At 44.5% G+C, this 15,512-nt stretch overlaps 2 protein-coding genes across 6 annotated transcripts; one reads left to right on the top strand and one right to left on the bottom strand.

Annotated features, from left to right (window-relative positions):
- Positions 1–2,491: 2,491 nt before the first annotated feature.
- Positions 2,492–7,716, top strand: LIPT1 (lipoyltransferase 1). The gene is made up of 2 exons (XM_009557927.2): positions 2,492–3,038; positions 5,103–7,716. The coding sequence occupies exon 2, from the start codon at positions 5,372–5,374 to the stop codon at positions 6,491–6,493; it is 1,122 nt and encodes a 373-aa protein (XP_009556222.2). The 5' UTR covers positions 2,492–3,038; positions 5,103–5,371; the 3' UTR covers positions 6,494–7,716.
- A 153-nt stretch (positions 7,717–7,869) lies between these two features.
- MITD1 (microtubule interacting and trafficking domain containing 1) lies at positions 7,870–15,482 on the bottom strand. 5 transcript variants are annotated; one of them, XR_008447539.1, is made up of 8 exons: positions 15,251–15,482; positions 14,054–14,155; positions 13,809–13,945; positions 13,639–13,725; positions 11,803–11,918; positions 11,288–11,348; positions 8,571–8,759; positions 7,870–8,121 (listed from the first exon to the last, which is right to left on the bottom strand). XR_008447539.1 is itself a non-coding variant. In XM_054052987.1 (7 exons), exons 1-7 carry the CDS (start codon positions 15,402–15,404, stop codon positions 11,109–11,111), a joined length of 753 nt encoding a protein of 250 aa, XP_053908962.1. In that variant the 5' UTR covers positions 15,405–15,477; the 3' UTR covers positions 10,786–11,108. The 5 variants fall into 5 exon arrangements, 4 of the variants coding, with proteins under 4 accessions (XP_053908962.1, XP_053908993.1, XP_053908984.1 ...); XM_054052987.1 differs by lacking the exons at positions 7,870–8,121; positions 8,571–8,759 and adding an exon at positions 10,786–11,204 and having other exon boundaries at positions 15,251–15,477; XM_054053018.1 differs by lacking the exons at positions 7,870–8,121; positions 8,571–8,759 and adding an exon at positions 10,786–11,204 and having other exon boundaries at positions 15,297–15,424.
- Between the last annotated feature and the right edge of the window lie 30 nt (positions 15,483–15,512).

Here is a 15,512-nt window from a genome sequence, read left to right as displayed (position 1 = left end):
GGGAAGAAGATGGCACTGTTATGACTTTGTTCAACCTCTCTTCTGCTAACACAAGCCTTCCTCCCCTCTCTGGCACAGGAGACAAAGGGGTCCCCACCCTTGTCCCACCATCAGGTAGATGCAGGAGGCTCAGGAGATGGGGAAGGGTGGAAAAAGGTTACTGCTCAGGGTGGGAGGTGTAGCCATTCTCAGCCTGCCTCATCTTCCCAGGTGCCTATACACAACAGATATAAGGCCCTGAAACTGGATGGGCAAACACCTTGATGCAGGCATAGGTCCTTCTAGGATGTAGGAGTCATCTAGGCAGTAAAGCCCCTGCATCTCCACCACTCATGTAAAGGCAAAAAGAAGAGTAGTTGTCATAGGTGACTCCGTTCTGAGGGGAGCAGAGTGTCTGATATGCAGACCAGACCTAAGCCACAGGGAAGTCTGCTGCCTCCCCAGGGCCAGGGTAAGAGAGAGAAGCAGAAAACTCCCTAATCTGATAACACCCTTAGACTACTACCCACTAGTGGTTTTCCATGTAGGCAGTGAAAAGAGCAGAGAAATCCTAAAGCAATCAGAAGTGATTTTCAAACCTTGCAACAGTTCGTTAAAGGGTCAGGTGTGCAGGTGGTACTTTCTTCGGTCTTTTAGTAGCAGGGAAGAATATCGAGTTCAGCAGGCAGACCCAGCTGGTCAACACATGGCTCTGAGGTTGGTGTTACCAGCAGACTTTTGGGTTTTTCAACCGTGGGATGGTCTATTAATCGTCAGGTCTACTGGCGTCTCTTGGCATGCACCTCTCACAGAAGGGGAAAAGGGTTTTTGCTCGAGAGCTGGTGGGGCTGATTGATAGGGCTTTACACTAGATTTGATGGGGGGAAAGGGGCAATAGCAGGCTAGTCAGGGATGAGCAGTGGGAAGGCATGACAAAGTCTGAGGAGCTGCATCCTAGCGAGGTTCAGACTGCTCCATGAGATGGGCACAATGAACCACACTTGAAGAGTAACATTTTCATGCATAATTCAGCTCCAGCTAGAACAAATGAAGAAAGTAATAAATACTTTTCAGGCTGCCACCCGAGAGTCTGTGAAAGTGAACATCTGTTATGCAAACAGACGTTTGCCTCAGACTTCCATCACAGGAGAGTAGCCCAATGGTTTTGGGATTACTGCACACAGAGGTTGAACCCAGAGTTGCATTCCTGAGAGAAATACCAGACTAAGTGTCACTAAGGCACTTTTTGCTGGATTCTACCATGGGATAACTCTATATTCTGGGATTTTCTGTGTCCTTCTCAGAATCTTTGGCTGGCATCATCCTGTTTATAAATTCATTCTTTTTGCTTATTGCCAGACTATTTCTAATTGCCTTGCTGAGTTTGTCTTCAACAACAGCTACTTTTCAGGAAAGGTATTTATCGCTGCATTAGAAATAAAGCCACAGCGTTTTTAACTTGTACCCTGCACACTTTACAGTTTTAGTAAATTCTGGTTCTGATTAAAGGAGCAGATACTTGCCTTGGTTCGGCCGTTTTCAAGCTGAAAAACAGACTGTAACAGCTCAAAATATGTTTTTAGTGACACCTCGTGGCAAAAAAGAAGGAAAGACACATTACTAATTTCTAAGTGCCAAACCAGAAACAAACAGTCCTGCATGTTTTGGTTTTTTTTATTAACCATCCCATGAGATGCATCTCACTTCCTCTGAGCAGTGTCACAGTGCCCAAGTTCTCTTTTGCATTCTGCCAACTGCCTCAAAAGCTGGTCTTCCAATATTTTGGAACAATACATCAATGCATTTGTACAGACAAAATACACATGCTTTTTATCCTATACATTACAGAACAGTTCACACCAGTGAAAAGTTACCATTGGTCTAGTTTAGCAACAAGTTATGCCTGTGTCAAACTGCTTAAAATAATTACCAACTTGGTTTTTCATTTTATGTGCTAAAACAATCCGCTGGGACACATCACTTCAGGCTCCTTTTAATCTGTTCCTTCCACTAATCACCACCAGCCCACGTGATGATGCTTTGTTACTTTTTACTTGCCCTATTATGCCCACACATTCTTTTTAAGAGTTTGGTAAGGAACTGTCATGCTCTTAATGATCCAGTTCTTCAGTAGGAAACAACCCCAAGCTCACATCTTGAACCTCTGAAGCCTTTCACCCATCATCAGTCTTCTTTTCTCCTTCACCTTTCAGGGAACACAGCTATTCTAGTCCTCTTTCTTCAATCAGAAGGTAAAGGCAATTCAGGCCCCATCATGAACAGTTTTCTTTATTGGTAAAGCAAACATATGAACTCCCCATACCCAACCTGCTGGATTTTCCATCTCCCTCCCTCCTCTCCTGGGCTTCGTCCCATATCAGAAGGGCTGCCTGCCTGCCCATTCACAGTGGGGTGCTGAATTTTCCCTCTCCCTCTCCCTCTCCCTCTCCCTCTCCCTCTCCCTCTCCCTCCCTCTCTTGTGAGAAATATTCATTCACTGCTAAAACATTGAAAAGGATAAAGTCTTCGAAGCAAAGGCAATAGTATGTTTATTTTACAATTCAGCACTGAATTGGATGCCCTTCTAAAAACAGCATCCCATCTTATAAAGGCAGTGGGTATATATGCTAATTTTAGGCAAATAACCATATAAATCTTCAAGGAACGCTCATTATTTCTTTGGATTATCCAACCATGTCTGGAGACTCCCTTTAGATTATCTGCTAACAACAGCCGCATCTTACAAGGCAACTAAGCATATTGATACATTCTTACAGCCTAAGACAGGCTATCTCTTAGCCTAAAACAGCTACATCTTACAAGACAGATTTATATGATGAGATAATTAAACATACAAAACAGATGCAGCAAAAGTTATCAATTAATTCTCTACCTCTCCTTCTCCCTCTTCCCTCCTCTCCAGCTCCATCCCGGGCCGCAGGGTTGTTCGCCCTCCAGTCCTCAGCGCGGCGCTGGGTTTCCCTGCCTCCCTCCTCGGCTCCATCCCGCCCCGCGCTCTGACCGGGGAAGCGGAAGGCGCTGCGAGTCGCGTCGCCGCCGTGAGTAGCCACCGGCGCCGGGGCGGGCGGGGACGGGGTTGACACCGGAAAGGCCGGCAGATCAGCTCTTTTGAGACTCGTTTTGTAGTTTTAGGAAGGGAACATCCTTTTATCAGGCCTGGGCAACATGCGGGAGCGATCTCCGTTAGTCGTGTGCAGCGAGACAGGAGCTGGACAGGATGGATTGCCCACTTACATGCCTGTGGATAAATTTCCCCAGAAATCTTATGCGTATTCTATTACTTTCCAAGGTCCACTTTTAATAGAATCATAGAATCACCAGGTTGGAAAAGACCTCTTAGATCACCGAGTCCAACCATTCCTGTCTGCCACTGAACCATGTCCCTGAGCACCTCGTCTACCCATCTTTTAAATACCTCCAGGGATGGGGACTCAACCACCTCCCTGGGCAGCCTCTGCCAGTGCCTAAATCCTAGAATCATACAATAGTTTGGGTTGGATGGGACCTTAAAGATCATCCAGTTCCAACCCCTCCTGCCATGGGCAGGGACACCTCCCACCAGATCAGGCTGCCCAAGGCCCCATCCAACCTGGCCTTGAACACCTCCAGGGATGGAGCATCCACAACTCCCCTTGGCAACCTGTGCCAGTGCCTCACCACTCTCATGGTGAAGAAATTCTTCTTAACATCTAGTCTAAATCTGCCCCTCTAAATGTTATTATGAACTTTGCAACAGTCACATCTCTTGCTAATTTGGAGCTGGCTCCAGCTCTCTGACCTTGCATTTGAGATGGGGAAAGGCTGCAGAGGCAATCACAGAAGAGATACCTGCTCAGCACAGATCACACTGCACACAAGACAGTATCATGTCCAAGGAATCAACAGTATCAGGAAAAACGCTGAAAAAAACCCACGCTATCAGAGGGACATTCTGTCTAACTTTCAAAGAAATACAAAGACAAAACTCCACTTCAGCTTAAATCAAATATTCCCCTTTCTGTAGTAGTAACTACTTGTCTCAGGGATGCTGCGCCTTGGTGCAGCCCTGCATGGGGACAAGACCTGCTGCCGCGTGGATAGGGGTGTCACTGTGTGTGACTGTGCAGTGTGAGGGGAATTGCTCTGGCACTACTGCTTGCAATGGAGGAGCCGCTGTGGCGGAGGGAACACCCGCACCCACAGCAACAGGATGGCCTGGATGGAAGCGCGGGGACCAGCACCTGTGGCTCTGCAGGGCTCAGCTTGCCTTTGGGAAGGGTGCTGTGGGCTGCAGGGAAGCCAGCCCTGTGCCTGTGAAGGTGTTGGTCCTGTGTTTTCTTAGCAGCTCAATGGAAAAACGCCTAATAAAACTGGAATGCTAAAACTAATTTTAGCAAGATTAATTAAGCTCAATATGAGCCAGCAATGTGCACTTGCAGCCCAGAACACCAACCATATCCTGGGCTTCGCCAGAAGAAGTGTGACCAGCAGGTTGAGGGAGGTGATTCTGTCCCTCTACGCTGCTCTCGTGAGACTTCACCTGGAGTCCTGCTTTCAGTTCTGGAGTCCTCATCACAGGAGACATGGATCTGTTGGAACAAGTCCAGGGAAGGGCCACAAAAATGATCAGAAGGCAGGAGCATCTCCCATATGAGGACAGGCCATGAGATTTGGGGTTGTTCAGCCTAGAGAAGAGAAGGCTCCAGGGACACCTTATAACAGCCTTCCAGTACTTAAAGGGAGCCTACAGGAAAGCTGGGGAGGGACTTTTTACAAGGGCATATAATGACAGGATGAGGGGGAATGGCTTTAAATCAGAAGGGGGAAGATTTAGATTAGACAATAGGAAGAAATTGTTTACTGTGAGGGTGGTAAGACACTGGCACAGGTTGCCCAGGTAAGTTGTGGAAGCCCCATCCGTGGAGGTGTTCAAGACCAGTCTGGATGAGGCTCTGCGCCACCTGTGTCCCTGCCCATGGAAGGAGGATTGGAGATGATCCTTAAGGTCTCTTCCAAACTAAACCATTCTATGATCCTGTGAAAATACACAAAGTATTGACAAGACTGTATTGAATGAGAGGAAAATACACAGTTTAATTCCATTTCTACCTCTGGTCTTTTAGGCACCAAGGACTGAGGAGAAGCTACTCTGACAACCCCAACCTTGATGTTAAGAACGCACCAAGGTTTGAACGGCAGGTTTGAGAGGATGAAGGTGCCTTGTACCTCACATCAGTTCAAGAGCCTTGTTACTCCAGGAGGAGCATGACTGCGTCATGACAACTGCCAGCAACTCGCTTCTGTAGCAGCAGCAGGTTGTCCACTTGCCATATTCTGCTTTACCAGGGCAATTACCAATAATCCTTCTGTCTTCTGCCCAGTTATTAACAACATGGTACTCCCGTCATTATTAAAGAACTGCCTTCAGCTATCCTGCATCCTCAGGACTCCAAAGGCTGGCTTCAGAAGCACAACTAGTGGAGGCCTCATTATCCAGTCCGTTTCAAATGATGTTTACCAAAATCTAGCTGTGGAAGACTGGATCCACGACCACATGGATTTAGAGAACCAACAGGTCCTTTTCCTTTGGAGAAATTCTCCTGCTGTGGTAATAGGAAGACATCAGAATCCCTGGCAGGAATGCAACCTCAGGCTAATGAGGCAAAAGAATATAAAACTTGCTAGGAGGAGGAGTGGGGGAGGGACAGTTTACCATGACTTGGGCAATATCAATTTGACTTTCTTTACAACCAGAAAAAAATACGAACGAATGGCAAACCTGAAACTAGTCGTGAAGGCACTGAAGGCTTTGCGCCCCCAGTTAGAGGTACACGTCACTGACAGATACGATATCTTGCTAGACAGGCAATACAAAATCTCAGGTACTGCCGCCAAGCTGGGAAGGGCAACTGCTTATCACCACTGTACTTTGCTTTGTAAAGCAGATACGTTTGTCTTATCTTCTGTGCTAAAGAGTCCTTATAAAGGGATAAAAAGCAATGCCACTCCTAGCGTCTCTGCCTCAGTGAAAAATCTCTTTGAAGAAGATCCTAGTTTAACTTATGAGATGCTCCTGAATGCCATTGCTGAAGAATATGCCATGCAACACCAAGTAGATCATCATATCACCTTAATAAATCCAGCTGATGAGACTGTGCTTCCTGGAATTAATAATAAAACTAAAGAACTACAAACCTGGGAATGGCTGTATGGAAAGACACCAAAGTTCAGCGTTAGCACTTGTTTTAACATGGTCTATAAAGATTCTGTTCTTGACGTTAAAGTTGATATGGATGTAAAGCATGGAAGGATCGAAGCCTGTAACATTGATCTGCCGGAGCAGTGGCTGCCACCAGCACTGTGCAGTGAGCTGGTGAAGAATCTTGCTGGCAGTAAGTTTTGCCCAGACGAGACCACTACGCTAGCAACAGCGTTACTAAGAGGGTGTCCACAAGATGATGAGTTGCACAGCAGGTGGAACCTGCTATGTAAAAATATGATAATGTTAATGTGACTTGCATTTTGAAAATATAAGTTCAACTCCTGCTGCTTTTCTATTTATTGAAGGCAAAATTAAAACAATTTCTACAAGCTGATTTTTCTCTTTTATTAGTCATTAAAGCTGTTTAGTCTTGTGCTTTTGCTTAATATTCCCTACTAGCAATTAGACTTCACACTGCCTGCACCCAAGGTTCCCAAACCATAGGACATAAGCCACTGTAATTGGCTGCGGCCCTATATCACTCCATGCTGACAGGTATCATCACTGCTTAAACCAGGGAAATGGTGGAGGCATCTCAAACTGTCTCTGTAGCTGACATGGATGGGATGGGGTAGGTGGAAAGCTTCGCATTGTGTAGTGGATCAACCCAACAGTTCCACCCTGGATTACAGCTTTTGTCCACGCTTGTGCAAAAGTCGGGGAAGGATTAGGATGTTCATTGGGGTTTATGCAATGAGGGCAGGAGAGGCTAACTGGGACGGAGGCCACGTGTGCCTCCTTCATACTGCACTGCCTGGCACAAAGCTGGGAGTACACTGCTGCCACAGGCAATGGTATCTACTAAAAGTGGGTACATTTCTACATTGGAGAATACACTTGCAAATACACATCTAGGAGAAACGGGTTCCTTATGTTACCAAATAGGAGAAAAATTGCTAATGAAAAGCAACAGTGAACTGAAAATAACAGTTTTCATGTTAAATAAAAATAATAGCTCAATATAAAGTAACATCATGGAAGAAAGGGTCAAGAGGTATTGCACTGTTTTTGCCAAATAAGCAGAATACAATTTTGATCAGGTCTGAACAGAAGCAATTTATTGCTGTAGCTGTAGGAGAGAACCCAGCGCAGCAGTGACAGCCTCCGCTGATGTTGAACTCTGCCCAAATAAGGCTATTACAGAGTTTACATACCTATATGTTAAACAACTCTTTCTTCACCAAACTGCCCTTGAATAGTAGAGTTAGTTAATTTGTAAGAGGTTCAGCAAGCGGAACAGCCAAGGAAAAAGATGTGAGTACATCAAGGTAAGTTCTATTCAGGGTGTATTATAGCACAACCCAATTTACATGAGTCTTTTTTACCAGAGGGTTAACTAGAGTGGTAGGACTTAAAAGGAAAGCCTGGTATCCAGAAATGAGACGAAGAATTACAAAGGGCTTGTTACTGGGTGGTTCTGGAATACCAACACCATTTACAGCTTCTGAAGATAAGGGAACTGCAGGAAAATCAGAGACACTTAGAGTGCATTGAGAAACACCAAACCAATCGGGCAAGAAACAATACTGCTGTTGATAGGGCAGAATAAATAAGGACCAGTCTGGTCTAAAGAAAGTAGAGGAGCAATGATGTTTACATCCTTGAGGCTGTACATTTCTGAGGCTGTCATATGAAGGAAGAGACTGAAGGGTGACTGAATCCTGCTGGACTTAAAGGACTCACAATTAGGCCTGTAAGGATATTCTGACTTCCAGTGTCCTTGTTGTCCATATAGATGACCCTCAGCTGAAACTCCAGTATGGGTTTCAGAAGGTCTCTTACCTTTAGAAGTCACACCAAGGGGGTTTAATCTGTGGTTGTCCCAGGTGAAGCAGGACACGTGAATCCAAGTCATGGCACCAAATTCTGTCACGGAATAACTGGAATGCAATTTTGATCAGGTCAGAACAGCAGCAGTTTACTGCTATGGGAGATGAAGCACAGCAGCAGAGACAGCCTCTGCTGATGTGAATTCTGCTCAAGTGAGGCAGTTACAAAGCTTATATACTGCTAAATTATACACTTGGTTCTTCACCAAACTACCAGACAAGCAGAAAGCCTGTAATAGCAGTGTCTGAAATTCTTCAATTAAGGAGACTCTAGCCAGATTAGGAAGCCCTAGGCAGTATATCCTTTCATGAATACTTCCCTCCTTTGTTAATTAAATCATGCTGACCAGACGAGACTGTTCACTGCATACAGTTCTTAACAAACGATGCCAGCAGAGGCCTGAGATGTGTTACTGTGGTACTTCCACACTGACACTTCTAAAAGATGGCTGGTTGGCCAGCACTCAGTAGGAGGAAACTGTGCAGCAGAGGTGACCTACCTTTAGTTAAGGAGAGCAGTCAACTGGGGCAAATCCAGCCCTTGGCTAAGACTGGCAGTCACACTGTAGGGCTCAAGGACACTCAGCAGACTCCAGCTGGGAAGGTGGCTTAAGCTGACGTCCAGCTCATCACAGACAATGCCAGGAGGCATAGTCCTGGCTGCATAATCCAGGTGATGACCTGACTACCTAAGTGCAAATGCCAGCACAGAAGAACAGGGCCTGCCGTCAATAAAATGATTGTGGAACTGTACTCTTAGATTGCTCTGATAATTTGTTTTCCCCATTCATTGATGCCCATTCCTCTTCATACATGATGTTCCTGGCAACAGTGAAAAGAACAATTCAGAGACAAAGGGCTTACAGGTAGCAAGTGTGGTGCAGCCCCAACTCGTATGTCACTGAAGGCTTGGTTGTACGTATGTACAGACATTGCATATCCACAAGGTCTGCAAGGAAAGCCATAGCCTTAGCTACTGAATTATAGTCGAATTAGAAAACAGAAAGTTTTAGCAAAGAAGAGGCAAGAAAGGGAAGACCATGCTTGCCTTCTGTGGTATTTGTAGAGGACCACATCATAGGGGCTTACTGCTAGAAAAGAGAGGCACATTGTATTACAAGATGCAGAAAGCATAAAATTATTTTGATTTCCAACTAAATATCAGGATTTCAAGTTTATCTAAATATTTAAGGTGACTTTTTATTTTGCCCAAGTATGTTTGAAATCATTGGACTGGGTTAAAAGGTACATAGCTTCGCATTTGGGAAACTTCCTGTATTTACAGCAAACCTCCCAAACAAGGCTGATGTATAAGGCATTATCCAGCTTTCCTGAATTACCCTATGTAGTTCACAGAAGAACTCAAACATGACTAAATCTACAAAGAATCAAAAATAACCTTTATTTCCATTAAAAATAGGCACATATTATACACAACTGAAAAAAAATGATGACCAGAAACCAAGTATCACAGCAGCAAGCCAGGGAGCTCCTATGGAATGTTTGAGGGGACGAGCTGGTAGCACATAGCTTCTGCAGCATGTATGTTCTTCTTTTTGCTGACGTTAACACTGAAAAGCCGAGACATTATGCAAAAGGATAAAGAGGGCAAACCACTGGTAAATTGTGACCCAGAGAACAAGACAAAGACCAGCTTTGTTTCTTCTGGATAGTTGTGGAATGGATTTGTTATATTACAGGCAAGACTAAAAGAATAGCAGCATTGGATGAAAGTGAAAGAAGAATAAAGCAAGCAATAAAAAAAGGAAAATGGAATGCACCAGCCATCCCGGAAATGAAACACAGGAAAAAGAGTTCTAGCGATGAACATGCTACTAGAATTTGGAGGCATATTGTATTATAAGATGCAGAAAGCGTAAGGCATATATGAGTCTTGAGGCTGAAAAGTCTGATGGGATTAGCAAAAGAGGCCACTGCCTGTTCTTCATGTCAGAATATATGACTGTACTGAATTCTTGCTGACAATGATCAAGAACTCTTGTATTAGCAGAAAAAGAAGTAGCATCTCAGGTGATACCTTCTGCTTTCCAGAAGGGAAAATTGTGGATGAAGGGAAAACAAGAAAAGATTTTTGTCTTTTTTTTTTTTTCAATTAACATATTCCTTAGAATCATTATTAACAAGAAAGTTCCAAGGTATCCAACTTCTAAAAGAATTTAAAAATCAATTATTATTTTTAGGGCACTATCTCAATAGCAGGAAAATAGCTCGCTGTAGTTCAGACTGGAATGACTAGCTGGAAGGACATCAAACTTACAAGTCAGGGAAAAAAAGACTGGGAGAGGATCATACAACCTTTCCACTCCTAATGCAAAGGATAGAAATCGGGTATATGATCGTACGTCATGGAATAAAAGAACATATAGGAATGCCAGGAAAAATAATACAGCTAGTGCACCCTTTCCAGCCCAAAATTCATCATGCAGAAACACATAAGACAACCCTAAAGTATCTGTATATTGAACGGTACAATGTTTGTACCCAAGGAGCTTGGAAAATGAAATGTTAGATTTGGAGTTCCTAGTAAAGTCTGTGAAATTGGGTATTACGGGATTGATCAAAACGCAGCAAAACAGTAGTCATGAATATAATACAGGAATTACAGGAAATACATGAGGCTGCTTATAAAAGAGGGCACGTGGCAGCCCAGCTTCAAATGCCTGTGAGGTGGTCAATTAAACACATAAAGAAAAAAATTTGCTCAAGATAAAATTAATAATAAAAATAGAAAAGGGAGTAAAAAGGCCTTTGAGACAGTATTGGGAGGCTGTTACGAAATCAAGATAAAATTTAGACATGGTTTGTCTTAATTAAGACTATGGGAGAAGTACAGTGAAGGTGTAGAGTTGTGTTTTCTCAGGTTGAAGAATCACACATATTCGTAAACCTACAGATTATAAAACCTGTGCTGGACTAATTACTCGGAGGAGTTGCTTTGGAGGATGGACAGCAGCAGCATCTTCTAGTCTTAGATTTTTATGCTTATAAAAACACCCATTAAAAGCAGTCATATCTGATCACATTTTCTTTGTATGTTTAGTATGAAAGACATCCACTGTTGTTTCATGACAAGGTCGTAAGTCAAAGTCACAGTATCCAATGCTGAAACGACCCTGCAGAAATTAACAGAATCGACACAGTGAACATAGAAAGAGCTCTACTACAGTGTTAATTAAAGACATCAACACATTCTTACCTGTGGTTTCTTAAAATAATCAAGACCCCTTCCAATCTTAATCATCCATCCATTGTTGAATCTGTTTTAAAAAAATCACAAATACGAAAACCATAAGTATATTGAAAAAAGAAATAAATAGTCACATCCACAGGATGCACAAGCCCACATTTATTTCCTAGTGTTGCTGATACCTGTATGAAGCACGGAAGACACAAAGAAAAATCTACTGTTATAGATGCCCCTTCCCTGGAGGTGTTCAAGGCCAGCTTGGATGGGGTCTTGAGAAGCCTGATCCGGTGGGAGGTGTCCCTGTCCATGGCAGGGGGATTGGAACTGGATGATCTTTAAGGTCCCTTCCAACCCAAACCATTCCATGATTCTATGTTCACAGTCAGAACACATGAAACTACAGAGGACTGATTTTACAGAGTGAGGGCCGCTGCCTTCCATTTTGTTAACCACAGCTGTAATTTGAAATCGTCTCAAAAGTTAGGGCTAAGTAGTTTGATTTCAAACAACTGTCATTTGCCCACCTAATTTCTCGATCATGTATTGAAGAGGAAAATGCAATATCCAGCGTTACTCCATAATTCCTCAATGATTGTTGTATTTCTTCCAAGCCATTTATCTGTTGAGTCTTCCCGCTGCCCTGTTGAAAGTAAAAATAACGTGAAATGTTGGGGTTTTTTTTTACCATATATTTTACTTTTTGTCACTTCTTCCTCAAACTCACCAACAAAACCTTTCTAGTAATAACTTAAACCCAAACGAAGTCACTTGGGTGAAGGTTTCGAAGACAGGATAAAAAGCAGACAGATTACAGTAACACTTGCTGAGGGATGCAGAGGAGGAGCTCGCTCTCATCCCCTTCGAACTAGGTATGTGTTAATATTTGAGCCAAAATACATGCAGTGATAGGCTGAGAGGTTTTAGCTCATCACAGCTTCTAAAATGACCACTATATACAGACGTTGGAAGAGAAAAAAACACCTTATCTCAACAGATGCTTCAGTTTTGATTACATTTTCCACAATAAAGCTTTCACAAAAATACCTTTTCCATTTAAGAGTCTGCTTACCAAGAATTTTTCAGTTATCGGATGTCACGTTTTGTTAGAGTAATGGAAAACAGAGGAATCTCCTCAGATTCTTTAGAACCTGACCGGCCTCCCAGGATCTCACTGACGGCACCACTAAGACAAATCCCTCATAGAAGGAGGGACAACCTCAGGTCCTTCACAGGGCCTGTCAGGATCGTGCTAACAAAATCACTGGGACAAATACTGTAAATCCCTTATATCAGTTATTAAAGTTTCTGGAAACTTGTATATGTATGAAAACAAATTTTATTATACAGATTTGTGACAGGATAAGGATTTGATAGTATAAGATACTGACTGGTGATAAGATACTGACTGTGAAAACAGGTCTGAAGTGATACAGAGTCACAACACTGACCACTGATATGCGCTAGCAGCATGTTAGTAGATAAATGCACGTAACACAGTTCTTACCCAGTAAGAGTCACTATGGGAGGGGAAGATAGGGTTCATTCCATCAACTGATCCCAGATGTTCTGATGGAGGTCTTCCCTAAACTTCCTCATTTGTATTTCATTTTTATAAGGTTTCTTTACTTTTAGGTGGAGCTTGAGTGACTTTAGTCATACATTCTTTTATTCCTGATTAGTGTAAATAGTCTCTTGCTTCACATTTAAAGGTATAGTCAATAAAATTTGGAGCACATGCCCAGCTGGGAGTGGTTGTCCCTTGGAGTTGGGTATCCTTTGGTATTATAATGACATTATAGTGAGCAAAGTTCCGCTAAAGGACATGATTTCGCTATGGTTGCTATAACAGCAGTTGCGATCCATCTCCCCTGATAGCAGCCATGTGGTTATTTTCACAGTTTCATGTCCATCCTGGTAACAGAGCCTGGCTGTGCCACCTTATATCAACAACCTGTTCTCTACTCCATTGTGGCAGAACATTCCACTTAGCCAGAACAGGCCTCTTCCATGGCAACCACATTCCTTTCCTGGGAGTGGCAATTGTATTTTGCTTTAATATTACAGTACACTGAACCTTGGGGAAGGTTTGGGAAAACCTGGGGTTCTCATTCCCCCTTTTTTTGTCATTTTTCCACATCAGGAAACTCTGAAGCCATGAAATTACTTCTGTTCAGCTCTCGTATTTTTATTTGGCTCTTCATCTGTGTTTTCCGCTGAAAGTGTCAGAGCCTCAGTCTAACAAGTACTGTTAAGTAAGAATAGATCTATGTTTAAAAATAAATACGTATGCACGTCAGTATGTATTTGTATGTGGTACCACCTGAGTACAAGGAAATAGAAACCAAAACTGTGACACTTACTTCATCATAGGAAGTGAGGAGGTGGATTGTTTTCACTTTGCACGGCCCCTTAACTAGCATCTCGCAGAATCGTAGGAAGTTATACAACTGTAAAAAGGTTTATTTGATTTAGTAACTTGGAATTTTTTTAGCAGTCACATCTGTATCAGTTACAAGGAATACCTACTTGCCTGATGAACATGCCTAATGTACGGGTCCTCTACCCAAACTTCAGAAACAATCTCAGTGAGGTACTCTTGGAAAAGCTTCTCATAGCCAAAACCTGTTGCATTTTCCTCTATCCTGATTTGTTTATGGTATTTGCCATCTGAATAAAAAAGATCAGAACACAATTCCTATGTTAACCACCTCGCCCATAAAATGTCCACATAACAACTGGTATTTAAACACCAATAGGTACATTGCAGCTCCTTACCTTGCTTCTCTTTTTCAATGTGTCTTTTAATGTCTTCAGCTCTGGTCATGTACTCGGATATTTTCTGACGGTAACGGTGCTTTTTTGCCTCATCTTTCGTGGCTGTGGATCAGAAGCAGATAGACCCACTCTCCTGGAGATGGGGAGTGCATGGGAGAGGGCTGAGCCCTGTCCAGCCCCTGGGGAGACACTGCAATTTTTTCCCTCCGTTCCTCACCATGCAAGGCGGGGGGTTTGGGACTGGCACTGGGACTGGGGCTGAGGCCAGGACAGGGGCTGGGGCAGAGACAGGGATTGTGTACTGTGTTGAATTCTGGAATCCTCAAGGTAAGAAGGATATGGAGCTGTTGGAACAGGTCCAGAGGAAGGCTACAAAGATGATCAGAGGGCTGGAGCACTTCCTATATGAGGTCAGGCTGAGAGAGTTGGGCTTGTTCAGCCTGGAGAAGAGAAAGCTCTGAGGAGACCTTACAGCAACCTTCCAGTACCTGAAGGGGCTACAAGAAAGCTGGAGAGGGACTATTCATAAAGGCTTGTGATGATAGGACGAGGGGGAACGGGTATAAACTGGAAAGGGACAGATTTAGACCAGGCATTAGGAAGAATTTCTTCACAATGAGACTTGTGAGGACTGGCACAGGCTGCCCAGGGAAGTTGTGGATGCCCCATCCCTGGAAGTGTTCAAGGCCAGGTTGGATGGGGCCTTGGGCAGCCTGATTTAGTGGGAGGTGTCCTGCCCATGGCCAGGGAGGTTGGAACTGGATGATCTTTAAGGTTTCTTCCAACCCAAACTATTCTATGATTCTATGATTGGGGCAGAGACAGGGACTGGGGCCAGGACACGGACCTGGGGCAGGGACAGGGCCTGGGCACGGACCAGGCCGGTGCCAAGGTAGGTGCAGGGACCGGGATCGGGACAGGGGTTGTGTCCAGGGCAGAGGCATGGAGAGGGGTCGGGAGAGAGGCAGGGACACAGTGAGGGGTCAATGACGGGGACAGAGCAAAGGACAGGGCAGGGGTACGGAGAGGCGCTGGGACGGGGACACAGGTGAGCCCTCGGCGCCAAGCACATCTGCTGCCTGCTCCCAGCCACTCTGGTCTGGCCGCCTCCGACGGATGCGGGTGGGATTTAGCCCCTCAGCGCCCCGCCAGCTGTAGCACACACACGTCCCCCCACCCCCGCCCCTATCCCGGTACCTTTCACCACCTGCAGCAGGAGGTCGATGCCCTCCTGATAACACACCAGCGACTCCTGAAACCGGGACGCTCGGTCCAGCTCCACCGCCCGCTTCACCGTCTCTGCCCCGGCCCGCTCCAACGCGGCGGTGCCGTCGCCACTCGCCCGCGACATCGGCACCGGGACGGGAACGGGGGGGTGGGAGGAAAGGGATGAACGCCTCAGCCGGGAAACGAAACTGGAGAGGGGACGGGGGTGGGGTGGGCTGCGCTGCACCCTTTT

The sequence above is a fragment of the Cuculus canorus genome, chromosome 1 (assembly GCF_017976375.1).
Source record: "Cuculus canorus isolate bCucCan1 chromosome 1, bCucCan1.pri, whole genome shotgun sequence".
Classification (NCBI taxonomy): Eukaryota; Metazoa; Chordata; class Aves; order Cuculiformes; family Cuculidae; genus Cuculus; species Cuculus canorus.
Note: the sequence above shows the minus strand (reverse complement) of the source record. Positions and strands in the feature narration are given on the sequence as shown.